This window comes from Pristis pectinata, chromosome 35, assembly GCF_009764475.1.
Source record: "Pristis pectinata isolate sPriPec2 chromosome 35, sPriPec2.1.pri, whole genome shotgun sequence".
Classification (NCBI taxonomy): domain Eukaryota; kingdom Metazoa; phylum Chordata; class Chondrichthyes; order Rhinopristiformes; family Pristidae; genus Pristis; species Pristis pectinata.
The window spans coordinates 6855680-6873363 of record NC_067439.1 but is presented as its reverse complement, the minus strand read 5'-3'; the positions used below and the strand labels follow the sequence as shown (position 1 = coordinate 6873363).

The window sequence follows — 17684 nt, the reverse complement described above, 5'->3', positions numbered from 1 at the left end:
AATGAACCTGCCTCAGCCAACTTGTTGATAAGGTTCCTCATGGAAGGCTCATTCAGAAAGTCAGGAGGCATGGGATCCAGGGGAACTTGGCTGTGTGGATTCAGAATTGGCTCGCCCATAAAAGACAGAGGGTGGTGGTAGATGGAGCGTATTCTGCCTGGAGGTCGGTAACCAGTGGTGTTCTGCAGGGATCTGTCCCGGAACCCCTGCTCTTTGTGATATTTATAAATGACTTGGATGAGGACATGGAAGGGTGGGTTAGTAAGTTTGCTGATGGTACAGAGGTTTGTGGTGTTGTGGATAGTGTAGAAGGTTGCTGTAGATTACAACAGGATATAGATAGAATGCAAACCTGGGTTGAGAAGTGGCAGATGGAGTTCAACCCTGAAAAGTGTGAAGTGATACACTTCGGGAGATCAAATATGAAGGCAGAATACAAGGTTAATGGCAGGACTCTTAGCAGTGTGGAGGAACAGAGGGATCTTGGGGTCCATGTCCATAGGTCCCTCAAGGTTGCCGCGCAGGTCGATAAGGTTATTAAGAAAGCATATGGTGTGTGGGCCTTCATTAGTTGGGGTATTGAGTTCAAGAGCCGTGAGGTAATATTGCAGCTTTATCGAACTCTAGTTAGACCACACTTGGAGTATTGTGTTCAGTTCTGGTTGCCTCATTATGGGAAGGATGTGGAAGCTTTAGAGAGGATGCACAGGAGATTTACCAGGATGCTGCCTGGATTGGAGAGCATATTGTATGAGGATAGGTTGAGTGAGCTAGGGGTTTTCTCTTTGGAGAGAAGGAGGCTGAAAGGTGACTTGATAGAGGTGTACAAGATGATAAGAGGCATAGATTGAGTGGACAGTCAGAGACTTTTTCCCAGGGTGAAAATGACTGATATGAGGGGGCATAATTTTTAAGGTGATTGGAGGAAGATATAAGGGGGATGTCAGGGGTAAATATTTTTACACAGAGAGTGGTGGGTGTGTGGAACGCACTGCCTGCAGAGGTTGTGGGGGCAGATACATTAGGTACATTTAGGAGACTCTTAGATAGTCACATGAATGATAGAGAAATGGGAGGCTATGTGGGAGGGAAGGGTTAGGTAGATCTTAGAGCAGGATCAAATGTCGGCACAACCCTGTGGGCCAAAGGGCCTGTAACTGTGCTATAACTTGGCCCTCGTGTCAAGAGAATCAAGGGTTAATGGGCATGGGTGGGAGGGAATAAGTTGCAGCCTACACGGAAATGTAAGAGGAGCACTGGGACTGATGGGAGATTGCTGTGCTAGTAGCAAGTAAGGGCCTGAATGTGCCACAAGTGTTCGGGCTGAGAGACTCACTCTAGCAATTTCTTTGTCCTACCAGTAGGCAGTGCCACCGAGCTACTTTTCCAATGGCAGAATTGATGTTCAGGTAACCCCTGCCTGTTCCATTAGACCATAAGACATAGGAACAGAGCTGGGCCATTTGGCCCATCGAATCTGCTCCACCATTCAATCATGGCTGATTTATTTTAACACCTCAACCGCATTCTCCTGCCTTCTCCCCTTTGACGCCTTACTAATCAGGAACCTATCACCCCCTACTTTAAAGATGCCCAATGACTTGGCCTCCAATGAATTCCGCAGATTCACCACCCTCTGGATAAAGAAATTCCTCCTCGCCTCTTTTCTAAAGGGATGTCCTTCTATTCTGAGGCTGTGCCCCCTGGTCCCAGACTCTCCCACTACTCGAAACATTACGGAAATTCGGCCTTTGCAGAATTCACAAATTGCCACCAAAAATTTGAGACTGAATACAATTCACTCTCACGGAAAAAGTAAAGACAATTATTTTTCAACTCATGTTCCTTGACGCATGCACGGATGACACGACTTCGCGTTACGGAAAATCATGATAGGGAGCGTTTTCTAGGAACGCACCATCCACCTACTCCCCTATAACGGAGGGGTTGCTTGTAATATCCTAAGGTGCTTCTCAACAGGCAACTGTCCTGCACAGGAAGGTCTTTCTTTTATATATTTCAAAAATAAACTTTATTCATTATATAAAAAAATACAAAAGAAGAACAGTGCAAAACCTTTGCATTCATGGTCTTTATATGCAGTGGTGTTAACATTAGATTTTTAAAAAAGCAGCACCATTGCCACTCGTGTGGCCCCCTGGGGTGATGCCCCTTTCAATGTTTGAGGGGCTTTCCCCACCCGACTCAGCCCCTCCATCCGTTGTAGCAGAAGGAGCCCAGACTGCGGTCCTTCCCCACAGAGCCTTAGCGATGGCTGCACCGAGCTTCAGTGCGTCCCTCAGCACGGACTCCTGCAGCTCGGAATGTGCCAGGTCATGAAGGCCAGTAATCCATTTTTTTATTAGTGTTGGTCGGGAGACGAATGTTGGGCTGGACACCTGAAGTGGTCTACTGCTCTTCACAGTTGTGGCTGTGGGATCTTCCACATCTGTTGAGAGTGTAGATGTTTAACATCTCATCTGGAAGATGGCACCTCTGACATGTCGCACTTCTCAGAGAGTTGTACAGCGCAGAAACAGGCCCTTCAGCCCAACTTGTCCATGCTGGCCAAGATGCCCACCTGAGCTAGTCCCATTTGCTTGCCCATATCTCTCCAAACCTTTCCTATCCATGTACCTGTCCAAACGTCTTGTACCCCTCCGGCAACTCGTTCCATATACCCACCGCTATCTGTGTGAGAAAGTTGCCCTCAGGTCCCCTTTAAATCTTTCTTAAACCTTTGCATTCTAGTTTTAGATTCCTCTACCCTGGGAAAAACACTGTGACCATCTACCCTATCTACCGTATGCCCCTCATGATTTTATAAACCTCTAGAAGGTCACCCCTCAGCCTCCTTCACTCCAGGGAAAACTGCCCCAGCCTGTCCAGTCTCTCCTTATAACTCAAGCTCTCCTATCCCGGTCATGACCCTGTGAATCTTTTCTGCACCCCTTCCAGCTTAATGACATCCTGTAGCTGGGCAACCAGAACCGCACCCAATACTCCAGGTGCGGCCTCACCAACACCTTGTTCAGCTATAAATGTCCCAGCTCTAGTACTCTGCGGTGACGGATGAAGACAAGATGTAGCTGGAAGGGCTGGGATGTGTGTGGGACTTGAACCCTTGACCTTCTGACCCACAAGCACCAGTTTAGTACACTTTCCAAATACTCTTCTAAACCTCTACCTTTCTTGGTCAAGTTTCCTCCCTGTAAGTTTGACACCCAGTGCCCTGTGACACAACCTGTCTTTCTGATCTTTTTCTCCCACCCCTTCTCTCACATAGCGGCCATTCCTCATTGACAGATAAGTTTCTGCAGGGCTGTTTGACCTTGCGAAGCATCACACTAGATCCTCAGCTTGCCTCCACACATGCCCGCAACTTCCAGTAAGTGTGATTGAGCAGGAATGAGACACAAGACGGCAGACACTGGAACCTGGAGCAACACACAAGATGCTGGAGGAACTCGGTGGACCGAGTAGCATCGGTGAGGGAATGAACAGTCAACGGTTTGGGTCGAGACCCTTCATCCAGTCCAGATCTTGACTGTTCATTTCCCTCCATAGTTGCAGGTCGACCTGCTGAGTTCCTCCAGCACGTTGTGTTGCTTATTGAGCAGGAAGCCTGGTTTTCTTGTTACTGGCCACTCCCCTCCTCCACCTGCCCAGAGATGTTGAGGCAGACGAGTCCAGGGCTACATATATGACTGACAGCACCTTTTGTCCAGTAGGATCCAAGATTTTTGCTTTACTCTTTTTTTTGTTCTGCAGGACAAGCTTCTGTCACCTTCTCCATGGCCAACAGCCAAATCCAGGAGAACGTGGTGAGTGATGGTTGGGTGTCAGCGATACAAATTCAGCACAAGGTCACACTCTTCAGACCTGTTCACATTGGGTCTATCAATTCAGCGTCACGAGGAGAGGCTGGGGTGAAGCAGTACCTCGCTCATTCAGCAGAGGGCCGTGCTCTTGGATTTAAGATAAGATATCTTTATTAGTCACATGTACATCGAAACACACAGTGAAATGCATCTTTTGTGTAGAGTGTTCTGGGGGCAGCCCACAAGTGTCGCCACGCTTCCGGCGCCAACAAAGCACGCCCACAACTTCCTAACCCATACGTCTTTGGAATGTGGGAGGAAACCGGAGCACCCGGAGGAAACCCACGCAGACACGGGGAGAACATACAAACTCCTTACAGACAGCGGCCAGAATTGATGCAGGAAGGGGTGGTGTAGAGGGAGCATTACTCTGTAGTTAACCAATGCAGAGTCTGATGGGACAGTGTAGAGGGAGCTTCACTCTGTATCCAACCCATACTGACCCTGCCCTCGGAGTGTGTGATGGGACAGTGTAGAGGGAGCTTCACTCTCTATCTAACCTGTTCTTCACCAACTCTGGGAGTGTTTGCTGGGGCAGTGAAGGAATTTTATCCTGTATATAACCCACTTTTGTTCTTAACCTGTGCCGTCCCAGGTCCAGGAGCGTTTGACAAGAGAGTGTAAAGGGAGCGTTACTTTACAACTGATCCGGCGCTGTTATTTTTTCCTCTTTTGGAAGCTAGATTTAGGTTAACTGTTGTTCCTTGCTGCACTCCGATGCGGAGTGACCCATACCCAGATTTGGGACTCTTCAGTCCCCTCCCCTTTGGGGAACTACCTGTACACTGATATCTCTCAGTCCCCCTCCCTCTAGCATGTTGTGTCTCAGGTCCCCCTCTCTCTCTGTTTATCTCTCACTAGGACATTGCCACCGTCTACCAGATCTTCGCAGATGAGGTTCTTGGATCGGGACAGTTTGGTATAGTTTATGGAGGTAGGTATCTTTTAACTGAACATCTCTGGAAGCCAGTTAGTCTGGTGTCAGCCCCATACTGCACGTATCAAACATCCACACTCAGCACTTCAAACCTTTCCACCAGTCAGTTAGACCAAGGTTGATCCATATTTTAATCCCTAACAAAATCTGTTTAAAATAGTAGAAAAATAACTGTTTAATTAGTCCCCTGTCTCAACAGCTTTTTAGCAGGGTGGGATGCAGTGGGGGACATTGTCCAGATCTCCCTTACTCTGTGGTGCCCCTGACAATATTTCTAGATATCAAGACCATGCCCTCTTGTCTGGACTCTCCTCCACGAGCCACCTACCAGATCTTAAACCCATCAGTCTGTAATTTCCTCGAATCAAGGAAAATCCACACATCCTCAATAACTTGCCCTCAGAACTTACCCTTTCTAATCCACAAAAGTTATCCTGGTGAATTGGTATTGGTTTATTGTTGTCACATGTATCGATACAGTGAAAAGTTTTGTGTGCCACCCAGACAGATTATGCCGTACATAATTACATCGAGGTAGTAGAAAGAAAACAGGATGCAGAATATAAGATTTCTTTATTAGTCACATGTACATCGAAACACACGGTGAAATGCATCATTTGCGTAGAGTGTTCAGGGGGCAGCCCGCAAGTGTCGCCGCGCTTCCGGTGCCAACATAGCCTGCCCACGACTTCCTAACCCGTACGTCTTTGGAACGTGGGAGGAAACCGGAGCACCCGGAAGTACGTTCTCCCCATGCAGACACGGGGAGAACATACAAACTCCTTACAGACAGCGGCCAGAATTGAACCCGGGTCGCTGGCGCTGTAATAGCGTTACACTAACCGCTACACTACCATGCTTGCCCTATAATATAGTGCTGCAGTTAGAGAGAGAGTGCAGTGCAGGTAGACAAATAAAATGCTAGAGCCACGATGAGGTAGATTGGGATATCAAGAGTTCATCCTTTAGCGTGTGAGAGGTCCATTCAAGAGTCTGATAACAGCAGGGGAGAAGCTGTCCTTGAGCCTGGTGGTACGTGTTCTCAGGCTTTGGTATCTTCTGCCCCATGGCAGAGGGTAGAAGAGTGAATGACTGGGGTGAGAGGGGTGTTTGACTATGTTAGCTACTTTTCAAAAGCAGTTTGGAGATGAGTTTGTTTGGAATTACGGTGTTGAAAGCGGAGCTATAGTCAATAAATAGGAGTCTGACATGGGTCTGAGCTTTACACCTCCAAGACTTGGCTGGAGTGTAGCCAGAGCCTTGCTTGGCTTTTCCACCACTTTGTATTCCTGCCCCATCAAGATGAAGGCAGGCATGGTTCCGGGAGTGAATGTAACACAATTGGTACTGAGGCCAATAGACCAATGGACTGGCACCTCTTCAATTGTCCACTGTCCCCTCTAAAGATCACGAGGTGGGGGGGGGGGGGTGATTGGGGGAAAGATTCATAGTGCCTTCTCAAGAGGGAATTGGATAAATAATTGATGGAAACATGCCCTTCGGCCCATTGAGTCTATACTGACCATCAAGCATCCATTTATACCAATCCTACAAGTCCCTGGGCTTTGAGGAGTGAGCAGGGGGATGGGATCCATGCAGGCGTAGAACATAAATGTCAGCAAGACATGATGGGACTCCAATTAATTGGATGGGTCTTCCAAAGAGCTAGCACAGGCCCGATGGCCCAAGCGGCCTCCCTCTAGTGCGTGATGCTGATGCCTTGCTCTCCGTTTCCAGGCAAGCACCGAGAGACCAGCCGGGACGTGGCCATCAAGGTGATCGACAAGCTGCGGTTCCCGACAAAGCAGGAGAGTCAGCTCCGCAATGAGGTGGCCATCCTCCAGGTCAGCCGAGTGGGGGGTGGTGGAGACCGCCGATCTCGCCGCAAACCCTTCCCAGTGAGCGGGGAGTGGCACATCGTCGGGGCGAGATGTCTGTGCATCGTTCTCTTGCGTCACTACATGTGAGCTTTCCTTCCTCCTCCTCCAGGGCCTGTGTCACTCCGGAGTGGTCAACCTGGAATGCATGTTCGAGACGCCCGAGAAGGTCTTCGTCGTCATGGAGAAACTCCACGGTGACATGCTGGAGATGATCCTGTCCAGCGAGAAGGGGCGACTGCCAGAGAGGATCACCAAGTTCATGATCACACAGGTAACTGGCCCTTATCTCGTATACCATGGATGGAAGCCATTTGGCCCGTTGAGTCTATGCCAGCCCTCAGAGCAATCCCGTCAGTCCCATTCCCCCACTTATTTCCCTGCAACTTGTTCGAGTCTATTGTCACGAGCACAAGTACGGTGAGGTACAGGTACAATGAAAAACTTGCTTGTAGTAGCTTCACAGGCACGTAGGTACAGACAACACGTTGGGCATGAGTTGACAGAAAGACTGCAAAACAAGTGAATAAAAAACACAGAGACAAGTCCATTCTCTCTCGCACCGCCATCAACTCTCCCCTTATTCTCCTGCATCCCCTCCTACATTAGGAGTAGTCCTCGGTAGCCAATCAGCCTTTGGGATGTCGGAGGAAACTGGAGCACCTGGGGGGAAACCAACATAGTCACAAGGAGAACGTGCAAACTCCACACAGACAGCACCAGAGGTCAGGATCGAACAGAGGTCGCTGGGGCTGTGAGGCAGCAGCTCTACTGGCTGCACCACTGTGCCATCCACAAGATCACACCCAGACACACACACTCTTTTTGGACTGTTGCTATAGTTAGCTTTTGGGAACTTTTCATTTAGGAATAAAATTGAAGAGGCAGGAGGTACAGAAGCCTGAAGTCCCACACCACCAGGTTCAGGAGCAGCTACTTCCCTACAACTATAAGGTTCTTGAACCAACCCACACAACCCTAACCCTCCCTCAGCAACAAAACAGTACAGACCACCTCTTGCACTGCCGTGGACTTGTCTCTGTTTTTTTTTGCACTAATGGCTTGCTCTGCACAGTTTGTTTTTCTCTTCACTGTCTTCATATATAATTTATATTCTGTGTGTTGTCTGTACCTATGTGCCTATGATGCTGCTGCAAGCAAGTTTTTCATTGTACCTGTACCTCACCGTACTTGTGCACATGACAATAAACTCAACTTGAAATGGAACGGAGACGGTGGGATTGTGTCCTCCTGGTAGATGCTGCTGCTGTGAGCTCTATGTCTCCACCAGGTGGCATTCAGTTGTATTGCAACTGTTTGATCAGAGGACTTCTGTTTCACATGGGGAAACATCTCAACCAAGCCCACAGTCACCCCAACCTCTGTTGTCAAGCTGCATTACACAGACAACATAAATAGGCAACATAAATGATCCTAAAGTGGGCAAATGAGATTGGCATCGATGGGCAGAAAGGTCGGCAGAGGCACACTGTATGACTGTGTAACACTTGCAAATGTGTACACATTCAAAGTCTGAGATTCTCGCTCACTGAGGCACAGGAGAGAATGGGCCTTGCACATAACATCCACCAACCTGCTCTTGTTGTGACACACCGCCCTTTGATGATCAAGGCCCATGACAAGATGCTGTCAAAGGTACACCGCTCCTCAATATCTCAGGAGCCACCAAAGACAGACGTCAATAATAACCATTGCCCTCATCTTCATTGTGCTTGCACAGTCTGAGGAAAAGGGTGTTTAAAGGTCCAAGACCTCACCCCACCCTCCTCAACGCCCTGGAATGCGCTGCCTTGGTTGGTGGTGGAGGCAAATACGATAGGGGCGTTCAAGAGGCTCTTAGGCCCATGAATGTGCAGGAAATGGAGGGATATGGACATTGTGTAGGCAGATGGGATTAGTTTAGTTAGGCATTGATTACTAATTTAGTTAGTTTGGCACAACATTGTGGGCCGAAGGGCCTGTTCCTGTGCTGTAGTGTTCCATATGTTCCCGAAACTCTCCCCACCCCTTTCTGCCTTTTTCAGGGACTGCTCTCTCCGCATGTCCCTAGTTCACTCCTTCCCCCCACCCATCTTGCTCCCACCCCAGGAACTTTCCACTGCCCCCACCATAGGTACAACACCTGCCCCTACACCACCTCCATCCAGGGACCCAAACAGTCCTGTCAGGTGAGACAGATTCACCTGCACCTCCCTTAATATCATCTACTGCATTCGGGGCTCCAAGTGTTGCCTCCTCTACACTGGTGAGACCAAACGCAGACTAGGTGACTGTTTCGCAGAACACCTGCGCTCTGTCCGTAACCGTGATCTGCATCTCCCCATTGCCAGTCATTTCAACTCCCCCCTCCCACACAATCACAGATATGTCCGTCCTCGGCCTCCTCCACTGCCAGGAGAATTCCAAGCGCAAACTGGAGATACAGCACCTCATTTTCCGTCTTGGAACCTTGCAGCCTAACTGCATGAACATTTCTTCTCTCTCCTTACCTTTGACCCATCCCCCAGTGGATCTCCTCTCCCCTCCTCCCCCGCACTTCCCTATCACTATCTCTTACCTGCATCTACCTATCACCACCTTGTGCCCACCCTGCCTCCCCTCCTTTGTCCACCTATCACTGCTCTGCTTTTCCCTCCTATGTATTGGGCTTTCCCCTTTTCCTACCTTAAGGCCTGAAGAAGGTCCTAACCCGAAACGTTGACCGCCTGCTGAGTTCCTCCAGCATCATCGTGTTTTTCATCTGGATTCCAGCATCCGCAGTCCTTTGTTTCTCTGTTCCTGGAACTTGTTACCTGCACTTGGGAGATGCCAAGTGCCCGCTGCAGGTAACAAGTTTTGGGAACTTGTTACCTACTTGTTACCTCCGAGTTGGGAGCTTGGAAAATTCTGATTTCACAAGATTCTTCAAAGCTCTGGGAAGCAGAGCAACATCATTGTCCTCTCCCAGGCCAACATCAGCAGCATCCAATCCCTGATTGCATTCAGTTGGTTCCATTGAACCGGCCATGTTGTTCGTATGCTCAACATCAGTCTCTTGATGTGGGCTCTCCATTCTGAGCTGGTGGGCAGAGGAAGAGATCAGAGGATGTTCTCAAAGTCTCCCTGAGAGAGTGCAATAACTCCACTGCCTCGTGAGTGTCTCTGGTCCACAACCATTTAAGGTGGAGAAGGAGCACTTGGTTTGGTACTGAGTACCCTGCCAAATAAGTCCTGACTGATAAGGCCATTGTGAAATCCTGTGCCTTCTGAACTCAAAGCTCTAAGATGGAAGCAATTCCCAAAGTTAGCACCTTTTCACCTTCGAGCAGAGAAGCAGGGCCCTTGATCTGGTCCCTACTGGTATTTTGTGTCCACATCAGATTCCATACTCTCTCTCTCCCTATTGTACTTCAACGCCTCCTTGAGGCAGGTCTTTAACAGGGCGACGCCTCTCTCGTTCCCACAGATCTTGGTCGCGCTCCGCCATCTCCACTTCAAGAACATCGTACACTGCGACCTCAAGCCGGAGAATGTGCTTCTGGCATCAGCTGACCCCTTTCCTCAGGTGGGTAACCGCGGTGACCAAGATGGCTGATCATCAGTCCTTCTCCATCTTGGGTTCCCTCTGACATTTTCTTACCCTCCCAACCCCAAAAACTGGGCACTCTATGTACTCAATACCTCAGCCAAGTGGTCAAGTACTTGTTGGCAGGCTGTTTGACTCTACGAGCATCACAGCAGGGGTTACTGGATGGTCATGGCTGTTAGTTGAATGGTCATTGGGTCAGGTTCAGGTGAGGGGAAGCGGAGTCTGAAGCCTGGTTGGGTTTGGCCATCAGAGGTAGCTACTGGGGTAACGTCCAGGTGAATTGTAGGGTCGTGGAAACGTGATACCAACATAGAACTGGAGTGGACCACCAAGTTGCACTGTTCCATAAGGTAATAGCTGATCTAATTGCAACTTCAACTCCACCTTAACTTTCACCTGTTTGCTTTTCAAGGATCTAACTCACCCTTAAATGGGTCCTGCCCTGGGAGCAAGGTACCTTGAACAGTGACATTCATCCACAGCCGTGGGGTTGGAGAAGTTCTCTAATGGTTTGGGAATCCTTGATCATTGAGCTGAAGGTTTTCACACACACGGGTGGTGCGAAGCAATTGGATCTGGCCAAGTCCGGTTTGCCCCTCAGTTGTACCCTGGAGCAGGGCTGGGAGAGGATTAGTGTTGTGACCCTCATTATTGGAAACAACCAGAAACTGTGGCCCCAATTTCAGAAACAAGTCAGGGACTAGAAGGAACGTTGTGTGTTAATGTAGAAGCAACTTGAGTGTTAAAGCCTGTTTTTCTTCAGGAGGTAGGAGACTGCAGGGCGCAGGGAAAAGGGGACCACAAATAGAAAAGGGGAGTTTTATCTTGGAATTAAAACCTTGGGGGAGATAATGGCTTCATTAAAATCGGGACAGAGTATTTTCGGTGAACAAAATTTATCAGCTGGTCTACGTTTGTAGCTGTTGCTGTAATCTCAGACCATTACAAACCAGGTTGTCTCTCTGTCTCTGTCTTTCTTCTTCCCTGGTGCATGCTCCATCCTCGCTTTCCCGCTCTCCTCGCGTGCCCTCCCTTACGTTCTCTCCCTCTGTCTCTCCCTCGGGTGACCCACACCGGTTCCCAGGTGAAGCTCTGTGACTTTGGATTTGCTCGCATCATTGGGGAGAAGTCATTCCGGCGCTCCGTGGTTGGGACACCGGCCTACCTGGCGCCCGAAGTCCTGTTGAACAAAGGCTACAACCGCTCGCTGGACATGTGGTCTGTGGGGGTGATTATGTACGTCAGCCTCAGTGGCACCTTCCCCTTCAACGAGGATGAGGATATCAACGACCAGATCCAGAACGCTGCCTTCATGTATCCCCCCAACCCCTGGAAGGAGATCTCACAGGAAGGTAGGGGCCGACCTAGGGTACAGACTCTGTGTCTAAACTGTGCTCTCCCTGCCCTGGGAGTGTGTGATGGGACAGTGCAGAGGGAGCTTTACTCTGTATCTAACCTATGCTGTCTGTACGTTGGGAGGGGTGATGAGACAGTATAGAGGGAAGTTGTATCTAACTCTGCCGTACCCGTTTTGAGAGTGTTTCCAGTACCACTTCCATGATTTATTGATCTGCTGTGATCTGTTTACATCTTCAGGCATTGACCTCATCAACAACCTGCTGCAGGTGAAAATGAGGAAGCGATACAGTGTGGACAAGTCCTTGAGTCACCCCTTCCTGCAGGTAACGTCCGTGGCAGGTGACATGAGAAGCAGTCAGGCCGGGTGGTAATGTTGAGCCAAAAATGTGGCACCAAGTGGGGAGATTGTGCCAGGGTCCCCACCCTCCCCATCTCCTGCCTTTCATGCATCCGGTCAATCCCAGTGTAATCTGGGAGTGGTCTGTGATCTGCTCTTGACTGAGGCTACAACTTGCGGCTGACAGAGCCTGTCTACACGGCATACTTGATGGCAGAGGCAGATACAATTACAGTCTTTAAAAGACATTTGGACAGGTACATGGATAGGGAAAGTTTAAAGGGATACGGGCCAAATGCAGGCAAATGGGATTAGTTTAGAAGGGCATCTTGGTCGGCATGAAGGACTTTAGCCTGTTCCCTGCTGTGTATCTCTATGAATTGACGTATTAGTAGTTCCTTTCGGTTGTACGTGTCCCATGACCTTTTGATGCGTCGAGTGGTGTGCTCCCTAACCTCCCCTGCCGCCCCCCACCGGTACAACTGCAGTGTTTGGAGCCTTTGACCGGCACGCTAGCAGGGCTGCTGCCTCTCAGTGCCAGTGGCCCTTGGTTCGATCCTGACCCTCCCCCCCACCCCAGGTGTGTGGAGTTTGCGCATTCTCCCTGTGACCTTCTCCCGGGTTCTCCTGGCTTCCTCCCATATCCCAAAGGCACGCGGGCCAGTAGTGTAAACCGGCCGCTGTAAATGTCCCCCAGCGTGTAGGTGAGCGGTGGAATCCAGGACTTGTTGGGATGCGGGGGAATATAATGGAAGTCGTATAAATGGGTGCATGATCATGTGCAGAGCTTGCTTCCACGCTATGATCTTGGGTAGAGGAAGGATTTTGAACAGACGTCTTTTATGATAAAGATGACCTCTACTTCATCCTAGCCCTTGCACCTTATCATCTGCCTGCACTGCACCTTCTCTGTAACTGTAAGACTATATTCTGCGTCCTGTTATTTTCCTTTTATGCCACCTCGATGTCGTTGCGTATGGAATGATCTTCCTAGATGGCACGCAAAACAAAAGCTTTTCACTGCATCTCTGTACATGTGAAGATGATAAACCAATCACCAATCCCTCTGGTAACTTTCCATCTTCCCAATCTCCGCCTTCGAAGCCAATCCTTGACAACCCCTCCTTTCTCTCCCAACCCAGGACCACCAGACGTGGCTGGATCTGCGCGAGCTCGAATGCAAGATGGGGGAGAGGTACCTGACTCACGAGAGCGACGACTCGCGCTGGGAAACGTTCGCCCAGACTCGCGCCTTGCAGTACCTGCCCCACAAGGCCAATCGACTGCCCCCCACAGCTAGCTTCAAAGAAGACGACATTCAGGGACTCAGTGAGAGGGTCAGCGTCCTCTAAACACCGTCCGACCACCTGGGAAATGTATTCTCCCCTACTTCACACCTGAGAAACCAGTCACAGATCGAAGACAGTATCGTGTCTCGATGATCAAAACCTCACTCCTGACAGAGGCGACTGGATCTGGACAAGTGCACGTTCCTCCTGCCATAATTTTAGGACACGGGACTTTTATCTGTCTGTTCCTGAGTGGGCGAGAATGTATCGTGGCGAATGTACAGACACACCACCAGATTTCTCAAGCAGGCAGTCATATGTGGCTGTAGAAATCTGAGCTCTTCCCATCTCAGCGCTGGGGATAAGATCTCTCCTGGCAGTTGAGTTGCAGAATGATACATCCTCAGAAAGTGGCCATAAGCTATTTGGTTTTGGCTTTTTTTACATAAATTATAGTTTGTAAAAGCAAAAAATCTTCCTTGCTTTTTCCTTCCACTGCAGCTCCCTACCAACACTTGCCTGAATCTAAACGGTGCGTGCACCAGCTCATTGACGACAGTGTGCCTCACACAGCCCAGCTGTACCCTAATGTCTGCACAGGTCACTCCTTCAGCAGGTTTTGGTGGGTTGCAGTGGTCGGGAGGGGGAGGGAGAACATGTTACATTTTTTTTTGTCCTGCACCCCCTCCCCCACTCCCCTCCCTACCCAGGCTGTTGCTGGGACCAATCGGTGAGCTCTAATGGGGCACCTCATGTGGGCATTGACTGATGGGTGAGTTGGGAGCAGCGCAAGGGCAGGTAGCCTCCATTTTGACAGAGCTTGCCCTGGCCGTTGACATCAAGGTGCAACCATTCTGTGTGTGAGAGAAGGAAGGGTTGTTTGTGGGAGGTGTAGGAAGGGAAGTGGGTGTCCTTGGGCACATGCAACAATGGTGAAATCTCCCTGAAACTGATTGGAACGGGATAGAGAGGTAGTGGTGAGAGCGGGACAGTTCGTAGTACACAGTAGATGTTACAGTGTAGTGGTGAGAGCGGGGCAGTTCGTAGTACACAGTTCTTAGGACACTAGGATGCCTTAGAAACTCCACAACCACAAGGGGGAGTGTTCCCACTGTACACCTGCCGATAGTTTTCTGAGGACTTTCTATATTTATATCTTGCTGTACAAACCTGAGATACAAAAACAAGTTCAGCTCTTTTTTGCTACCAGTAGCTTTGGGGGTTTGATGACCTGTGATTACTTGATGTGGCTCTCCAAGGTGAATTTGTGCATGGCTCTTTTATTTATTTGGGAAGGGGCTGGTTGGTATTTGGGTACGAGGCAGCGTTGCACAACAGCTGGTGAGAGTTGCGGGTCACTCTCCCGGACAAGTTGACCCAGAACAAAAGCTCTGGCCATTTGCTCTCCTTGGAACGTATCATTCAAGGACGTCCTGAATTCTGGTCAGACCCCACCTGTTACGTGAGGCTTAATAGGTCGCACCCTTGCCTCTTAGAAACCAAAGGATGGGGATTCCAATCGCACTCCAGCCCAGTGGCTCAGCAGGTAGAGCCACTGCCTCCTGGTGCCAGAGACCCGGGTTCAATCCCGACCTCCGGCACTGTCTGTGTGGAGTGGGATCCCCCTGCCCCCTGGTGCTCTGGTTTTCCTCCCACGTCCCAAAGGTGTGTGGGCTGGTAGGTTAACTGGCTGCTGTAGATTGCCCCTGAGGTGTAGGTGAGGGGTAGAATCTTGGTGGGGGAGGAGGGTGGTAGTTTTTTAAAAAAAAGGGATTAATGCCAGTAGGTAGTTGATTGTGGGCCGAATAGCCTGTTTCTGTGCTATCTCTCTATGACAGGCTTGGTGCTCCCCATAAGAATACTAAGGGAGTTCTGCTCAGTCAGAGATGCCATCTTTCACATGGGACATTAAACCCAAGACCCCATCAGTTCCGATGAAGGGTCTCAACCCAGAACATCGACCATCCTCCTGCCTTCACAGATGCTGCCTGACCCGCTGAGTTCCTCCAGCAGTTAATGTTTTGCTCTGAATTTCCAGCACCTGCAGTCTCTTGTGTCCCTTGTCCATTCTCTTAGGTGGAGATTAAGGATCCCATGGTACCATTTTGAAGAAAGGCAGTGGAACCAGCCCTACCACCCTTAACCCTCAACCATCAGCTCATCATTTAGCTGTTTGTGGGAACTTGCTGTGCATAAATTGGCCGCTGCGTTCCAACACAAGTGATTACACTCAAAAGCGTACTTTGGTGCTTGAGGTCAAGAATGAATGAATGTTTGCTCTTTTGTTAAGTGATGGGAGAGCAGGCAAGGTGAACAGATGAATGTTATGGGATTCCTGGTGCAGGCAGTCCTCTGGTTACAGATGTCCAACTTACCGACACCTGTACATACAAACGAGCTCCCATGATGTAATTAAATTCAATAGTATGATGTCCATACATATGGATGGTAGAACTAGTTTCCTCTCTCTCCACGTTTAGTAATTGTTCTTTCTTATCAGTGTAATGTGCTTTTGATGCCATTTATTACAACACTGTGGAGGTATGGTTACCACATTGAGTGATTTTTGTGTATTTTCTGACTTACGGATAAAATCGACTTGTGGATGTCTGTGAAATTGAAGCCCGTTCATTACCACAGGGCAGCCTGTAGGTGTGAGAGCACAAGACACCCCACACACCCCTTCCTTCCCATGCTCAGTGGCTCAAGCTGCTAATCAGAACCTCTCCCAAGTGGCTTTTGCTCTTGAGTGTCCAGATGGTGAGATTCAGCAGACTATTTGACTGTGGCAGGCATCGCAGTTCATCTTGGCCATGAAAGCTTGAGAATATTTTGGCAGAGGGTTATAGGAGAGCCGGCAGAGCAGGAAACCCAGATGGTTTCCCACACCCCACTCCAAAATGTGGGGAGGGGAAGGGGTCAGTATAAATGGTAGCAAAAACCTGCTGTTGGTGCCTTCACTAGAAGATTGCACATGATAGATCTGTTACTTTTGTGTGTGTGTGTCGTCTGTGTGTTTGCCTGTTTCCTCTGTGTGTGTGTGTGTGTGTGTGTGTGTGTGTGTGTGTGTGTGTGTGTGCATAACTCTTGTTTATAAATCTCCATCTGAGTGTGTGTGTCTTTATTTCTGTGTTTGGGAGTTTCCTCTGTGTGTGTGTGTGTGTGTGTGTGTGTGTGTGTGTGTGTACACGCATAACTCTTGTTTCCAAATTTCTCTGTGTGTGTGTAGGTCTCAGTCCATATCGACCTCTGTATCTCATCAGCTTCTGTCTGCTGAGTCTCTGGGTGTCTTTCAGATTTTTTTTATTTGTAGAAAAAATTACCTTGACCTGTTTAATAAAGAGAAGTTTGAACACGTGTCCATTATTGGTTGTTGATTTTTCTTTAAGATAAGGAATCCGGTGTAAACTCGCACGTGGTTCCATCGGTTGAAGAGTCCCAGCCCGAGCATCTGCAGGAACAGCTGGCAGATGCCAGATGTTGAGGGATCGACATCTGTGGTTCAATTCCCGCTCATCAACCACATCTGATGTCGTCTTTTTTAAAAAAAAGCAGCCACTTCTCACCTGCTCATTGGCCGTCCTCTCTTCCAATGTTTGTTTATGGAGTCTTGCTGTGCATGACACCTGTGGCAATGCCTCCATGGTTGATGGACTGTGCGGCCCTTTCAGATGTCCTGTGGAGGTTAAAGGGACAACGTAGAGGGGAAGGGTGAGCTGTGGTTCCATGGACAACACTCTGAGCCAGGGTCGTGGGTCTGAGTCCCATTTCAGAGACGAGGTCAAAAATCTAGGCGTGCACTGCGGTGGTTGAGACGATTGCTGTCTCGGGAAGACGTCTACGATCCCATTCTGTAAGAGGCCAAGGTATTTATCTGTGGTGCACCACCCAGTACTTGTCTGTTAATATTGAAACAGAGGTGAATACTGCACTGCTCTCTATGGGAGCTTGCTGTGTGCATATTGTCTGCTGCAATTTTCAACAGTGGCTGTACAAAAATACTTCAAGCACTTGGGGACTTTATGAAAAGAATGTGAAAGGTGCTCTTGTAAAGCAAGTCTTTTTCTCAAGGCTGCAGCAGTAATGTTTGCCAAAGCACAAGGAACGGGAAGGTACAGGTACTTATCTCCTACATTCCTGATTTTCTGGACTACCAGGTTTCAACTGATGGTTCTTGAACAGGTTTCTGGGAGAGAGTGGAAGATTTACCCCTGAGGTTGATTCCCATGTACCAGGCCACGGTGAATGATGAGATGGTGGCCAATAATGAAGCAAAATTAATTAATTGTGATAAAATATATATCTAAGGATTTTGGGCTGCAAGCTACAGAGATGGAGAAGAAGTGGAGGGTTATAGAGATTTTGGAATCGAAGTATCACTGAACCAGGAGCCCTGTACCACAGTGAGCACGAGG

At 49.0% G+C, this 17684-nt stretch overlaps 1 protein-coding gene across 1 annotated transcript in view; it reads left to right on the top strand.

Moving 5' to 3' along the window:
- The window catches only part of prkd2 (protein kinase D2), an 84392-nt gene extending 67764 nt beyond the window's left edge, over positions 1-16628 (top strand). Inside the window, exons 11-18 of the mRNA XM_052044299.1 lie at positions 3772-3824; positions 4743-4815; positions 6556-6662; positions 6808-6969; positions 10162-10260; positions 11369-11636; positions 11881-11966; positions 13123-16628. Of these exons, the coding sequence (XP_051900259.1) occupies positions 3772-3824; positions 4743-4815; positions 6556-6662; positions 6808-6969; positions 10162-10260; positions 11369-11636; positions 11881-11966; positions 13123-13332 (1058 nt within the window). The 3' untranslated portion in view covers positions 13333-16628. The remainder of the gene's footprint in view (positions 1-3771; positions 3825-4742; positions 4816-6555; positions 6663-6807; positions 6970-10161; positions 10261-11368; positions 11637-11880; positions 11967-13122) is intronic.
- Positions 16629-17684: the final 1056 nt, after the last annotated feature.